Genomic DNA, 14,142 nt, shown 5'->3' with positions numbered 1-14,142 from the left:
TTTTCAAGAGACTGTGGCATTTACAGATATGGCAATAAGTCTGGCAAACTGTTATCCCGTTTGTTAAAAGGCAGGCACCCTAATGTGGTCATTTACTCTCTGCTCACCCAAGGTGGGGACAGAGTACGGACCTCGGCCGAGATTGCTGAGGTGCTACAGTCTTTTTATACCAATCTTTATGCACGTCCTGTTATTAATCAGACCCACAAGTCTAGCTTTTGGTCTTCTACTGATCTGCCTCAAATGTCAGAGTCGCACTGTACCTCTCTTCTTGCACCTATTACCACTGAGGAAGTTTCTGTAGCAATAGCTGGACTTAAAACTGGGAAGACTCCGGGCCCTGATAGTTTCGCCAATGACTACTATAAAATTCTATCTTCTAGATTATGCGAACATCTTTCTATCTTATTTAATTCTTTCATGCAGGGTGCTCCCTTGCCTCAATATTTTAATTCCGCAGTCATAAAGATTATCCTGAAGCCTGGCCGGCATCCTGTGTCTCCCAGTTCTTATCGTCCGATCTCCCTTCTAAACAAGGATTATAAATTGTTCACTAAAATCCTCTCGAATAGACTCAAATTCATAGTTCCTGATATAGTTCATACAGACCAGACTGGATTTGTTTGGGGTAGGCAATCAGTGAGCAATATGCGAAAGGTCTTGACTGTTATGCAGGCTTTCCAGCTCTCCAAACCCACTGACCCTAATGTATTATTGTCACTTGATGCCGAAAAGGCGTTTGACCTGGTCACCTGGGACCACCTATATGAAACGCTCCACCGCTTTGGTGCACCTGAGGACTTTGTTTACCTTATTTCCCGATTATATGAATCTCCCTCCACTCAAGTTTTGGGGAATGGTATCCTCTCTTCCCCTTTTCTTATCCAGAGTGGCACACAACAGGGCTGCCCCTTGTCACCTTTATTATTTGCCTTAGCTTTAGAACCCCTAGCTGTTTCCCTGAGAAATTCTCCCAGATTTACAGGCATAAAAATAAAGGACACTATGGTAAAATTATCACTGTATGCTGACGACATGCTTCTATTTATTTCTCATCCTGATACGTCCATCCCTGCGATTGTCTCCCTGATTGAACAATTTGGTTCCTTTGCGGGATACAAAATTAATATATCTAAATCCGAGATTCTCCTCCATTCAGGAGACTCTTTTCTCCTTCCATTACACCCGGTCCTGTCCCGATTTCCAGTGGCTCGAGATAGTCTTAGATATTTAGGGGTTCAGATCCCTACTTCCCTCCCGGATCTATATGCGGTTAATTTTGGTCCTATTTTGTACAAGGTGGCTAAAATCCTTAAAGACTGGGTGTCTCTGCCCTTGTCTCTTATGGGTCGTGCAGAAGTTATTAAATCTGTTGTTTTTCCCAAGATTGTTTATTTTCTTCTTATGCTCCCTATTGCCCTTGTCGAGAAAGATGTCCTTTTTCTTAAACAGTGTTTCACTAGATTTCTATGGGCAGGTAAATGACCAAGAGTCCACTATAAACTTATAACAGTCCCCACCTTAGCCTTGGCATGTCACTCTGTGCTGCTTTCTCCAATAATGCTCTTGTTCTGCAGAGCACTTCTAGAGTAAGTTGTCCTTTCTTGCTGACTTTCTCCACAATAAAGTCGTTCTTCCTCCTACAGCTTTGCTCTTTCTCTGCTAAACAGTTCTTCTCCAAGTCTCTCATGAAGGTAACAAAAAGGTTGTATTGGTTGGAGCATTAGGAGGGACCTAATGCTCCAACCAACACAACCTTTTTGCTACCTTCAGCCACCTTCCCTCCATTTTCTTCCACATTATTGGAACTATAAGTCTCGGCTCTCTACCAATGCCAATACTATTGTCACTGATAACCAGCATTTTTACAAGTTATTAATGTAACACCAAAGTGTAAAGTGGTATCAGTACAACAGATGGGCTAAGTGATGGTGCTTGTAAGGTTCACCACTGCAATTAGTCCTAAAACCACTAATATGCAGCATGCCAAGTGTAGTTCAGCAATATTAGTATGTTTTACATTTACTCCGATATCTGTATTTTCTTTTTACTAACATACAAACATTTGATTTAGGGCTGGATCAATTTAGGCTTGATACTTAACATGCAAAGAAAATGGTTTGTAGCCACAGACTTTTATGGCTGGAGCTATTCAATTACAATACACTTTCCTTGAACAGTAAATTTGTGGCTAATGCTCATTAACCCATAGATTCTGCAATAAGTGTCTGGAGCTATGGGTCAACGCATTTAGGGGGTCATTCCGACCCGATCGCACGCTAAAGTTGTTTGCAGCACAGCGATTGGGTCGGAACTGCGTATGCGCCGGCAGTCATTACCTTGCGATCACCTCTGCCTGATTGACAATCAGAGGCAGTCGCTGGGCGGGAGGGGGCGGCACAGTGGTGTTTTCGGGGCACGGTCCGGCAAATGTAGGCGTGGCTGGACCGTGCTGATGGCGGGCCGCAGCGGCTGTGTGATGTCACACGCAGCCGATGCGACCCCGGGCAGCGACAAGTAACTCCCGGCCAGCCGTAGGAGCTGTGCTGGCCGGGAGTTACTCTTCAAGTACAAAAGCATCGCCGCTGTGCGATGCTTTTGTACTTGTGCGGGGGGGGGGGGGGGACCGGACTGACATGCAGGGCAGACTAGCCCTGTGCTGGGCGTCCCCCCACATGTCTGGGAAGATGATCATAGCTGTGCTAAATCTACGATCAACTTGGAATGACCCCCTCAATGGGCAGCAAGCTCTTCTTACCATGGATATTTGTCTGAGCCTCCTGAGGTAAGAACATAAATCCTTGTTTAAATGCAGCCTGCAGGATTTTAGCGGGCTAGTGCGGGAAGCAATTTAATAGCCCCAGGCTTTGCTTTGAGGCTAATTGAAGATTCAAGTCTAATTAAATCTGGCCCTTAGTTACTTTTAATATATTCAAAACTGTCTTATACAAATAGAAGTTAGACATTGTTAGAAAATGTAAGGAAAACAAATGATTGTACATTAAATAACAAACATATGTATAGGCTACTTTAAAGATACTATAGGAAAATAAATTTAGAATTTTATTCTGTCAAATAAACTCACCCATCTTGACAGGAAAAGGTTGCTTTGGATTGAAACTTGTCATCCACCATTATGATGTTTCCATTCTGCACTTCACCTGGTGACCCACAGGACACTCCTGCAAAGGGAAAGTATTGCATTGGGCTTATCCATCTTATAACATGTGAAGAAATGTTTGTGCCCTCCAAACGGGTGGTATTCAGTATGCTGGATGTTGGAATCCCGGTGCTCAGCATACTGACATCGGATTCCTGACACGCGGTATACCGACATCTATTCTTCCTCTTGGAGGTCCACGACCCCCCTGGAGTGAGAATAAAAAGTGTAGCACGCATAGCATGCCACCGTGCCCACAGCGTGGTGAGTGCAGGGTGGCGAGCACATCGAGCCTACAAGGGGCTCATTTGTGCTCATCCCGCTGCCGGAATGCCAGCGGTCGGGATCCCAGCGCTGGTATGCTGGGTGCCGTGACCCCGACCACCGGCATATCATACTACACCCTCCAAACCAACATGTCTAACACACAGCGTTTTGGAGAGTTAAAATGCAACAATTGGAGCTAGAAACAGACAGAAAATGGCTCCTGCAAGCGAGATCGCTCCACCTGCATGCAGTTTAACCTAAATTTCTGGCTAGAACATTATTTACATTATAATATATAGGTTTAGTCTCCCATATCCAAAATGCTTGGGACCAGAAGTATTTTGAATATCAGATTTTTCCATATTTTGGAATATTTGCTTACTATACTGAGAAATAAAAAAGTGTAAAACAACTGCGCTGTATATGTATCTATTTCAGCAGCTCAGTTTGTTAAGGAATCTGTTGGGAATAAATAATGAGCGCTGTATAATTAACATGTAAAGTATGTAAATGTGTATAAAAAATGTATATAAACGTGGCACATGTAAATAAATATTATTAGTATTTCTGTTTACAGCTCCTTTTGGAGTTAATTTGGAAGATCCTGCTGATGCATGGATATCATCTTACTTATGGCTAGAAGGTAGGGACAGATAGATCATTCACAACCGCAAAATTGTGATACAAAAACAGACTGTGCTCATACAGATTAACTCCAAAGGGGCCTGTAAACAGAAATACTAATAATATTTATTTACAGGTGCCACGTTTATATACATTTATATACTTTACATGTTAATTATACAGCGCTCATTATTTATTCCCAACATACTATAAGGAGCAGTGGCAGTTACAGAGGTGGGGCTGCAGCACAGTCCAAAATGAAAATAAGGGAGCCACACCTACTGTCAGTGAGTCCCGGCCGGCAATGTTCGGCAGTGTTTGGGGTGGCAGTTAGTGTGGCTCCCCTATTTGAATTTTGGACTGTGCTGCAGCCTCACTTCTGGAGCCGTCAAACATAATGACACATGTTGGGGATGTGACTCAAGTCTAAACACAGAATGCATTTGTTTCATCTACACCTTACACACAGCCTGAAGGTCATTTTCATGCAATTTTTTTTTATTAAATGTGATGCATCAAACAAAGTTTGTGTATATTGAAACAATCGGAAAGCAAAGGTTTCACTATCGCAGTCCGGTTGACAAGATACCTTCCCAAAATATTTGGGTCCTGGACTTCCCCCTCAATTTATGATTTCAGTCACCTGTGTTGAACTACAGTAGTTAATTGATGAGAAAGATCTTCCATCATGTGCTTTTCCTTCTATTACTTAAATCATCTTCAATGGCACCAAATCCCAAGGTTTTCTGCCACCTGATACTTATTTCAGTGTCGTCTGCTGATGCAGTCATGTTTATGTACCCTGTACTTGTCCTTTATTGTCTTTAACTGTAAGTCACTGTTTCTTGTCATTTATGTATATAAAGGATAATCATAATAATAATAATAATAATAATAATAACAACAACACAGGTGTCTGCATTCATAAACTGAAAGTCCAGAAGAAGCGCATTTTATACCTGATAGAAGGGGTCACATTGTAGGGTTTGCACTTATTTATTACATTTTCGTGTATGGTGGAAGAGATGTTGTGGAAATACACAGGGGGAGGGCAAGAGTAAGATGAAGGGTGAGAAAGAGAGAGAGAGATGGGGGAAGAGGAGAGAGGGGAAAAAGATACCCTTACAGTTATGGGCACAATAGCTAGCAACCTGGCACAAACCTGGTCCAAAATATTAGTAATCACTTGGAAATTGTGTACTCACTAACACAGAACTCCTTTATTTCTGACCAGGTGTAATCACTTTGGCATGTGATAGACGTTGGCATCAAAGTTTGATTCTCATATCCAGATAGACATTTGTAGAAAATAGTAAATGCCTCTGGAAAATAATGTTTTTTCATGCTATCAACTGTATTAGTAATTGTGGCAAACTTTAACTGCGGAGGGTCAGGGCAGGTTTCTGAAATGAAAAAAACATATATATATATATATATTTGTATTCATCTCTACTTTTCATCCTGCAGATAAATTGACGTTGATCTGCTATATTTGATAAATAGGTAAGTAAAAGAGTAGTATCCCTTTATTGTATTTATGACAACTTATGCATAAGACAGGAAATGTGTATATCTTATATCTTAAGTCAGCTCTAAATTGTAACTGAAGAAAAACGTTACTAACGGTTACAAGAGGGAACTGTTCCATTCCATCTGCCATCAGCTGAACAATATCTGGTGACATTCCCAAACAGTATATATCTGTAGGACACAGATGATAATAACAGGTTACTACCAAATTTACTGTTACTAGAAGAATACATTTAGCAAAACTTACCCATCATTACACTTGTATGTTGCAGTGGATTCAAACAGTGCATCAGTGAATTGAACCTCTCCATTGTCAACAATATCTGGAATGCCACAGGAAACCTCTGATAAAAGAAGAATTATAAATTTGTTAATAATATAAAAAAACAATATACAGTTGCATGAAACTGTGAACAACAGACACATGTCTCCAGCTATGGGGGAATTCAATTGAGGGTGAACGGTACTATTGCCAATGTCATGGCATTCAAACGTCAGTCCTTCTTGCACCCTTTGCCAGCTGATTTGCACCCCGATTCACTCAAAAGTTATCACTACCCTATGGGGTAATGAACACTTTAGAGAGAGATCTCACTGCCATAAAGTGCGGTGGATGCCGCGCATATTCAGCCGGGCGAACAGATTCTCCCTCAGTTGAATTCCCCTCTATGGATACTCCAGTACAGGTTGACTTTGACTTTTTTTTTTTTTATTACTATATGTAGCACAATCAACATTTGATAACTGTATACAAGTCTTTAAATAAGTTTATTTGGTGGGCTGTGATATGATCATGTATTATCTCGCATTCAGTGTGTGATGTCTAATTTATTTAACAAATTTAAGGCAGTCTCCAGAATATTCATGTTTTCTTTTATTTGTAAAGAGTTCAAGCTCTAATTTAAGAGCAGGTCCATGCTACTTAATTAAATCAGTAATGTGGGCACTATGACACACTGTAATAACTTTTAATGTAGTATTTGAAACAAGACTTCTTACTATTGATGACTATTAGTAACTCAAATTGTACGTTTTGGGCAGATTTTCAACTTTGAAGAGCAAAATTATTTTTGCTTTACTGTGCACGCTGAAGGATGTGCCCCAGGGCCATCAGCACAGACTGTGGTATTATTCAGATTTCATTACGATTCTTTGCAAATGGAAAGGAGCAGCAGAGGGAAGTTTGAGGGCTGGTGCAAGAAGACGTAATGATGACAGCAAGGATTAGCAGAATGAACTAGCTGCTTCTAACCTGCTGCTTGGATATTCAGCCATAGTTACAAGTTGATACAAGATTTATAGTTGCTTCCAACTATTATTATTATTATTATTATTATTATTATTATTATCATCATTAATAATAATAATAATAATAATAATAACAACAATAATTTCTGAACTGACTTCACTTATTTGTCCTGTTTCTGCTGCTAGTTATAAAACTAAAAATTTTTAGAAAAAAAGTACCAGCACCTTTTGTGTACCATAACAAAGAAAACAAGTGTATCTTCTATATTATATGAAGTAATTGCCATGTGATTTTTACATTTGTTAAAAACACTGTCATAGTAACATAGTAACATAGTATCTAAGGTTGAAAAAAGACAATTTGTCCATCAAGATCAACCTATTTGTGGTCTCCTATACAGGATTATTTTGGTCTAAATTTTGTCTGATGCTGATGTCAGCCGTTGTGTTTTATTCCTCTGTTCATAGTAACTATAGTGCGCGACAATGCACCATAACCCTGGATATCCTTATCCATTAGGAATTTATCTAACCCATTCTTAAAGGTATTGACTGAGTCCACCATTACAACTCCCACAGGCAGGGAATTCCAAACACTGCATTGTGCGGAATCTTCTCTCCTCTAACCTAAGCGAGTGTCCACGTGTCCTCTGTGCTGATCTTACCAAAAACAGGTCCTGCACAAGCTGTGTGTATTGTCCCCTTATATATTCGTAGATGTTGATCATGTCCCCTCTTAGTCTCCTCTTCTCCAATGTATACATGCCTAGCTTTGCAAGCCTTTCCTCGTATTCCAGTGTCTCCATGCCCTTAATTAGTTTGGTCGCCTGCCTCTGAACCTTTTCTAGCTCCAGAATATCCTTTTTGTAGTATGGTGCCCAAAATTGCACACAGTATTCAAGATGTGGCCTCACTAGTGATTTATATAATGGGAGTATAACACTCTCATCACTTGCATCAATTCCCCATTTTATGCATGCTAATATCTTATTAGCCTTCTTTGCTGCAATCCTACTTTGGGTACTGCTGCTTGCTTAGTTTGCTATCGATATGAACACCTAAGTCCTTTTCCAGTACAGAATCCCCTAATTTTACCCCATTTAGTATGTAGGTGTAATTTTTGTTCTTGCTACCACAGTGCATTACCTTACACTTGTCTGTATTGAAGTGCATTCTCCATTTGGCTGCCCATGCTTCTAATTTAACTAAGTCATTCTGAAGAGACTCAGCATCCCCCTCCGTATTTATAACCTTACACAATTTGGTATCGTCTGCAAAAATTGACACCATAGTCTCTAGACCTTCTGTTAGGTCATTAATGAAAATGTTGAACAATAGTGGTCCTAGTACCGACCCTTATGGCACACCACTTAGCACTTCAGTCCAATTTGAAAATTATCTATTAACCACAACGCACTGCTCCCTATTATCTAACCAATTTTTGACCCAAGTGCATTTTGTGCTCCCTAGCCCTATTTCTTGTAGCTTATAAATAAGTTGCATGTGTGGTACAGTGTCGAAAGCTTTGGTAAAGTCTAAAAAGATTACATCCACCTCCTTACCCTGATCAAGGTTTGCACTTACTGTTTCATAAAAGCCAAGTAAGTTGGTTTGACATGATCTGTCCTTCATAAATCCATGTTGATTCCTTTTAATGACCTTATTGACTTCAAGGAACTTCTGAATACTATCCCTTAGAATACCTTCTAATACTTTCGCCACTATAGATGTAAGACTAACTGGTCTATAATTACCCGGTTCAGCTGTACTTTCCTTTTTGAATATTGGCACTACTTCCGCTATACATCAGTCTTTGGGAACCATACCCGATATAACTGAATCTTTAAAGATCAAAAATAGCGGTCTTGCAAGTTCAGAGTGAAGCTCCATTAGAACCCTTGGGTGAATTCCATCGAGACCTGCTGACTTATTAATCTTTAAATTTTTTAATCGATCACAGACTACCTCTTCACTTAAATAAGCACTTACCAGTGGGACATTATCATTATTGAGATTGTGCATTAGTCCCTGAATTTGGCCTTCTCTTGTAAATACCGTTGAAAAAAACTCATTTAGTTTGTCCGCTATGTCATTATATATTAATGTCAAGACATTACTCATTGTTGTGTATTATACCATATTGTGTAAAAAAGCGTAATGGTACTCTCGGATTTACTACTATGGCTGTCAAACTGTTTATCTATAATATCATGTGAATGTAAACCTATAGCATGTGGAGAAAACACTGTACAAAATGTAATCATTAAAGAAAAAAATTAAAAGTGTATCACTGTACTGTATTTCTGTTATCTTTAGAGCACTAGTTTAAAAATACAACAAAACCTTATGTGGACCTTTTACTTTTATTTCAAATAAAGTTAAAAGTTTACTTTTCTGTGTTTTAATCAGATTACTTATATTTGATATTTTGCCACTTTGTTATATTCAGATGATTATGAATGTTTTTTTTTTATATATTGTCATTATTTTTATTAAAGCAAATATCACACCAATATCAGTAAATAATGGAAGTTTTGCATTAGAAAAAAAAAATTCTTCGTATTAACAGGGAGGCCAGAAAGGAAGTGCTTTTCTTTCCTGAATATTATGGTATTAGGGCAACTGTAACACTACAGCACTTCTTCTAGACGTTACAAACATTAGCTCATTACAAAATGGTCGGTGGATAAACAGTTTCTAGCAAAACGATCTTAATACCAGAACATTGACAATTAGTTTTGGGTTTAATTTTCCTTTTCTTACAAATGTAATCTATTAAATAGAACAAAAAGCAATATTTTTCAAAATAATAAGGATTGTATTCATAAGCACATTACAATAGAGCAGTTATCAGTAGTAGTCTTTTTAGGGACCATTTATTCTTCTAGAGGAACAGGGCAAATGAGAAATCTGCAATGACTTACTGATGTACTTCTTGAGTGTTATGAGCCACGGCTGTGGCTCATTCCTGTTTTGCAGTTTTGTTCTGTATTTCATGTTATACTTCTGTTTATGTTCCCCGTGGGTGTCATGGGGTGCTCGGAGCTCACCCTTAAGGAGGGGATACTGTTATGAACCACAGGTAGTGGTTCATTCCTATTTTATGTTTATAAAGTTGTCTTGCATGCCAGGATTTCCCGTTGCTCTGTTTTAGAATACTCTTGTCTGCTGCCGCTGGTGAGTCTGTGTAATTGCAGCTTGTTCCCATGTGTTCAGCCTCACCTGGCTGCTAATTGCATCTTGTCAGTTTAGAGTCATGCACAGGGCAGCTGCATGGGATTATTAATTAGGCCTCTCTGTTATATGCTGGCTGTTTGCAATTCACAGATGCTGGTGATATTCCTTGGTTCGCAGTCTGCTTGAAGTTTGAGCTGGTTCCTGTCAGTCCCTGTGTTGATTCCTGTGTCAGTCCCTGTGTCGATTCCTGTGTCTGATCCCGTGTCCTGCTGTTAGGCGTTCCTGCCCTGAGTTCCAGTGGCTTTGCCTGTCCCTGGTCAAGTCTTCTGGCTTCCTGGTGTCCACCGGTCTGTCGTTTGGGATTCTGCCTGTCCTCCAGTTCTGAGAGTCGGTGTCGGCAGCATTAGAAGTTCCTGTCCGTTTGCCAGTATTCGTACCGGTTCCGTGAGTAGCGACTCTCTCGCGTCCGTTGGCCTAGGCCGCGGTATTCCATTATTGTTTCTGTCCCTGGTGTTTTGCAGAGGGTTCTGCTTATGCTGTCACCGCCGGTACACAAAGGTATTGTGTCGGCGTGTGATCAGCATTTCCTTTGTTGTTCTTTTCCTTTGGCGGTTTCTCCGCACATACTTTAGGTTTTTAGTTAGCTTGTAGCCCCTGGCCTGTTTGCTTAGTTAGAGGTCCTTTTGTTATCATTCTGCCTCGGATTTCCCTTTGTCTCTCACTAAGACCGGGGGGCACCGGAGTTGGGCAGACATAATCCGCCCTTCAAACGTGGCTGCCAAGGGCTCAAGAAACCATAGTCTCGCAAGGGATTTCCGATAGCACGGGTGAGACAACAGAGTTAGGGCGCCAGGGGCTATTTCCTTTCCATTCCCCTTTCCCAGCGTTACGTCCTGGTGCTCTGGACTCACTTCATGAACATCTCCCTTGTTCTGAGCACCAGGAACCTAACATTATCACCAGCCATACCACAAAAAAGAAATAAAACTTTTTTTTCTTTTTTGGCCCAGTCCAGTGTCTAGTCTAGAATCCAGTCCTGTCTAGAATTCAGTGTGCAGAATCCAATCCGGTGTTTAGATTCCAGTCCTGTCTAGAATTCAGTGTGCAGAATCCAATCCGGTGTTTAGAATCCAGTCCTGTCTAGAATTCAGTGTGCAGAATTCAGTGTGCAGAATTCAGTGTGCAGAATTCAGTGTGCAGAATTCAGTGTGCAGAATTCAGTGTGTAGAATCCAGTCCGGTGTTTAGAATCCAGTCCGGTGTTTAGAATCCAGTCCGGTGTTTAAAAAAAAAAAAAAAAAAAAGTCTTGTTTTGTTTAGCAAAAATTTTAGTCTTGCCTTGTCTTGTCTAGTTTTAAATCCTCCTATGTCTACTATGCAAGCCCTGCAGGCATCTCTCGCAGCCCTGAACTCTGTATTCAGTGCTTTGAGACCAGAGCGACTAGAAGTTTTGCAGCAATCCCTAAAGCAACTGCAAAACCTACTGACTAAAATCTTGCTCATCTTGCCAGAAGTCGTTGAGAGTACATCTATCTCTAAAGAGACTCTTGTTCACAGTATGGTGACAAGAGAATCCTCTGGTTTAATTGAAGAGAAAAGGTTTAAAAGTTTTCTGCGGCCCAGGCTCTCAGAAGAGGAGCGTCTGCGTCGCAGAAACTTAAACTTGTGCCTATATTGTGGGGGTTTAGGCCACTATCTGCAGACCTGTGAGTTGCGCAAGCCAAAGTGTGGTGACGAGTCTTGCCCTCTGGCCAAGTTGAGTCAGGATACAAGACCTACTCCTGTCTCTACTGTGGCAGAGGTACTTGTCACACAACCCACACTAAAAAGCTCTCTGTCCTATAATTGGGGTCCTTGGGCAAGGGAGCCCCATTATAGATTCAGGAATCAAAAGAGAATGTTTCTCTCCTCTCTTGAGGTTCCTGTGGAAGCGGAGTTGCAAGCCCCTGGAGTGGTGCCCGATGCCCAGGGTCCTGGAGTGGTGCCCGATGCCGAGGGTCCTGGAGTGGTGCCCGATGCCCAGGGTCCTGGAGTGGTGCCCATAGCCCAGGGTCCTGGAGTGGTGCCCGTAGCCCAGGGTCCTGGAGTGGTGCCCGTAGTCCAGGGTCCTGGAGTGGTGCCCGTAGTCCAGGGTCCTGGAGTGGTGCCCGTAGCCCAGGGTCCTGGAGTGGTGCCCGTAGCCCAGGGTCCTGGAGTGGTGCCCGTAGCCCATAGTGCTGGAGTGGTGCCCGATGCCCATAGTGCTGGAGCGGTGCCCGATGCCCATAGTGCTGGAGCGGTACCCGATGCCCATAGTGCTGGAGCGGTACCCGATGCCCATAGTGCTGGAGCGGTACCCGATGCCCAGAGTGCTGGAGCGGTACCCGATGCCCAGAGTGCTGGAGCGGTACCCGATGCCCAGAGTGCTGGAGCGGTACCCGATGCCCTAGCTTATAGAGGGACATCAAATATTATAGTTCAGGTGTCCATACCGGAAGGGGTCTCAGAAGCTGTCACCCCAGGTAGGGACTTGAAAAGCGCAACCCTAGAAAGGGTCTCTAAAACCATAGCTCTTGAAGGGAACTCGAGAAGCAAAACCCCAGAAGGGATCTTTGAAGTAATATCCCCAAGTGGGGTCTCGAGAGACGCAGCCCCAAAGAAGGGTCTAGAAGTTGCTTCCCCAGGAAAGAACTTAAGAAGCATAGCATTAGCGGAGGATCTGAACGTTATTGCTTCAGCAAAAGTCCCGGAAGTCATAGTCCCGGGAGAACTTTCGATAATTATCGACTTAGAGAGGGAGGCCGATTGCCCGATCCCAGTCAGGGAGGCCAATGGCCCGGTCCCAGTAAAAGAATCCGAGGTGCTGGCCCCAGCGGGGTTCCCGGAGGCCACTGCCCCAGCGGGGTTCCCGGAGGCCACTGCCCCAGCGGGGTTCCCGGAGGCCACTGCCCCAGCGGGGTTCCCGGAAGTCACTGCCCCAGCGGGGTTCCCGGAAGTCACTGCCCCAGCGGGGTTCCCGGAAGTCACTGCCCCAGGTGGGGGTTCAGAAAGTCACTGCCCCGGGTGGGGTTCAGAAAGTCACTGCCCCGGGTGGGGTTCAGAAAGTCTCAGCCCCGGGTGGGGTTCAGAGAGTCTCAGCCTCGAGTAAGGTCAATAGTGACCAGGTCCTAGCAAAGCACTCCAGTCAGTCAGATGGGAAGGAAACAGATCCTGACTCTGATATCTCAACATCCATAATCTTTGATGGGGACTTAGCCCAATTTTTGGCACTTTACAAACACTATTACATTATTATGTTGTCTAGACCATTTCTGGGCATCACTTCAGAGAACCTTGTGCTTTATCTGATTTATTCTTTTAGAGGAGAGCCTTTTGAGTGGGCGACCAGCCTAATGAAAGCTGAAGATCCCATTCTTCAGGATCCCCCAGCATTCAGTGATGCAATTATTAAAAGATATGGTTCCAAAGAAATTAGTTCAGGTTCCTCTAAGTCACCCGTCTTGTCTGCTGAGAGTCCACCAAATACTGTAAACTCGGCACAAGAGTCCCAGCCCGTTGTTTTGACTGCAGGATGTGCTTTTTTGACTTCTTCTTCTAATAATAGTACTTTACCAGAAAGTTCAGCTCCCAAGGGTAAGAGACCTGTCTCTGATTTGGACGCAGCCTTGCTGGGTGGTACCATCAGTTCAGACAATGTTTGGGGAATTACCTTGGTCAGACCTAAAGAGCTTTGTAAAAAGAAGAAGAAGAAAAAGAAATAATTTTTGACTCTTGCCTTGATAAAAAAAAAAAGAGAGATTTTTTTTTCCTTGTCTTGTGTCCAGTGGCCACCATCAATGGGAGGGCACTGTTACAAGTTGTTGCTACAGCTTGTTTTTTGTTTTCCTGTCTGTTAGACCAGTGTGTCAGGTTTTTTTTTTTTTTTTTTGTATCCCTTGTACTGGATAGTCTGAATTTTGGGGTCTTTTGACCCCTCCTCAAGGGGGGGGGGTAATGTTATGAGCCACGGCTGTGGCTCATTCCTGTTTTGCAGTTTTGTTCTGTATTTCATGTTATACTTCTGTTTATGTTCCCCGTGGGTGTCATGGGGTGCTCGGAGCTCACCCTTAAGGAGGGGATACTGTTATGAACCACAGGTAGTGGTTCATTCCTATTTTA

The 14,142-nt window shown here is 42.4% G+C and overlaps 1 protein-coding gene across 1 annotated transcript in view; it reads right to left on the bottom strand.

Annotated features, from left to right (window-relative positions):
* Nucleotides 1-14,142, bottom strand: part of LOC135051111 (sushi, von Willebrand factor type A, EGF and pentraxin domain-containing protein 1-like) — a 104,441-nt gene that overhangs the window by 72,761 nt on the left and 17,538 nt on the right. Inside the window, exons 4-7 of the mRNA XM_063957277.1 lie at nt 5,829-5,925; nt 5,676-5,752; nt 5,257-5,454; nt 3,086-3,182 (exon numbers count right to left, since the gene is read on the bottom strand). Of these exons, the coding sequence (XP_063813347.1) occupies nt 3,086-3,182; nt 5,257-5,454; nt 5,676-5,752; nt 5,829-5,925 (469 nt within the window). The remainder of the gene's footprint in view (nt 1-3,085; nt 3,183-5,256; nt 5,455-5,675; nt 5,753-5,828; nt 5,926-14,142) is intronic.

This window comes from Pseudophryne corroboree, chromosome 2 (assembly GCF_028390025.1).
Source record: "Pseudophryne corroboree isolate aPseCor3 chromosome 2, aPseCor3.hap2, whole genome shotgun sequence".
In the NCBI taxonomy this organism is placed as follows: Eukaryota; Metazoa; Chordata; class Amphibia; order Anura; family Myobatrachidae; genus Pseudophryne; species Pseudophryne corroboree.
The sequence above is the reverse complement of the archived record's forward strand: the minus strand, read 5'-3'. Positions and strand labels throughout refer to the sequence as shown.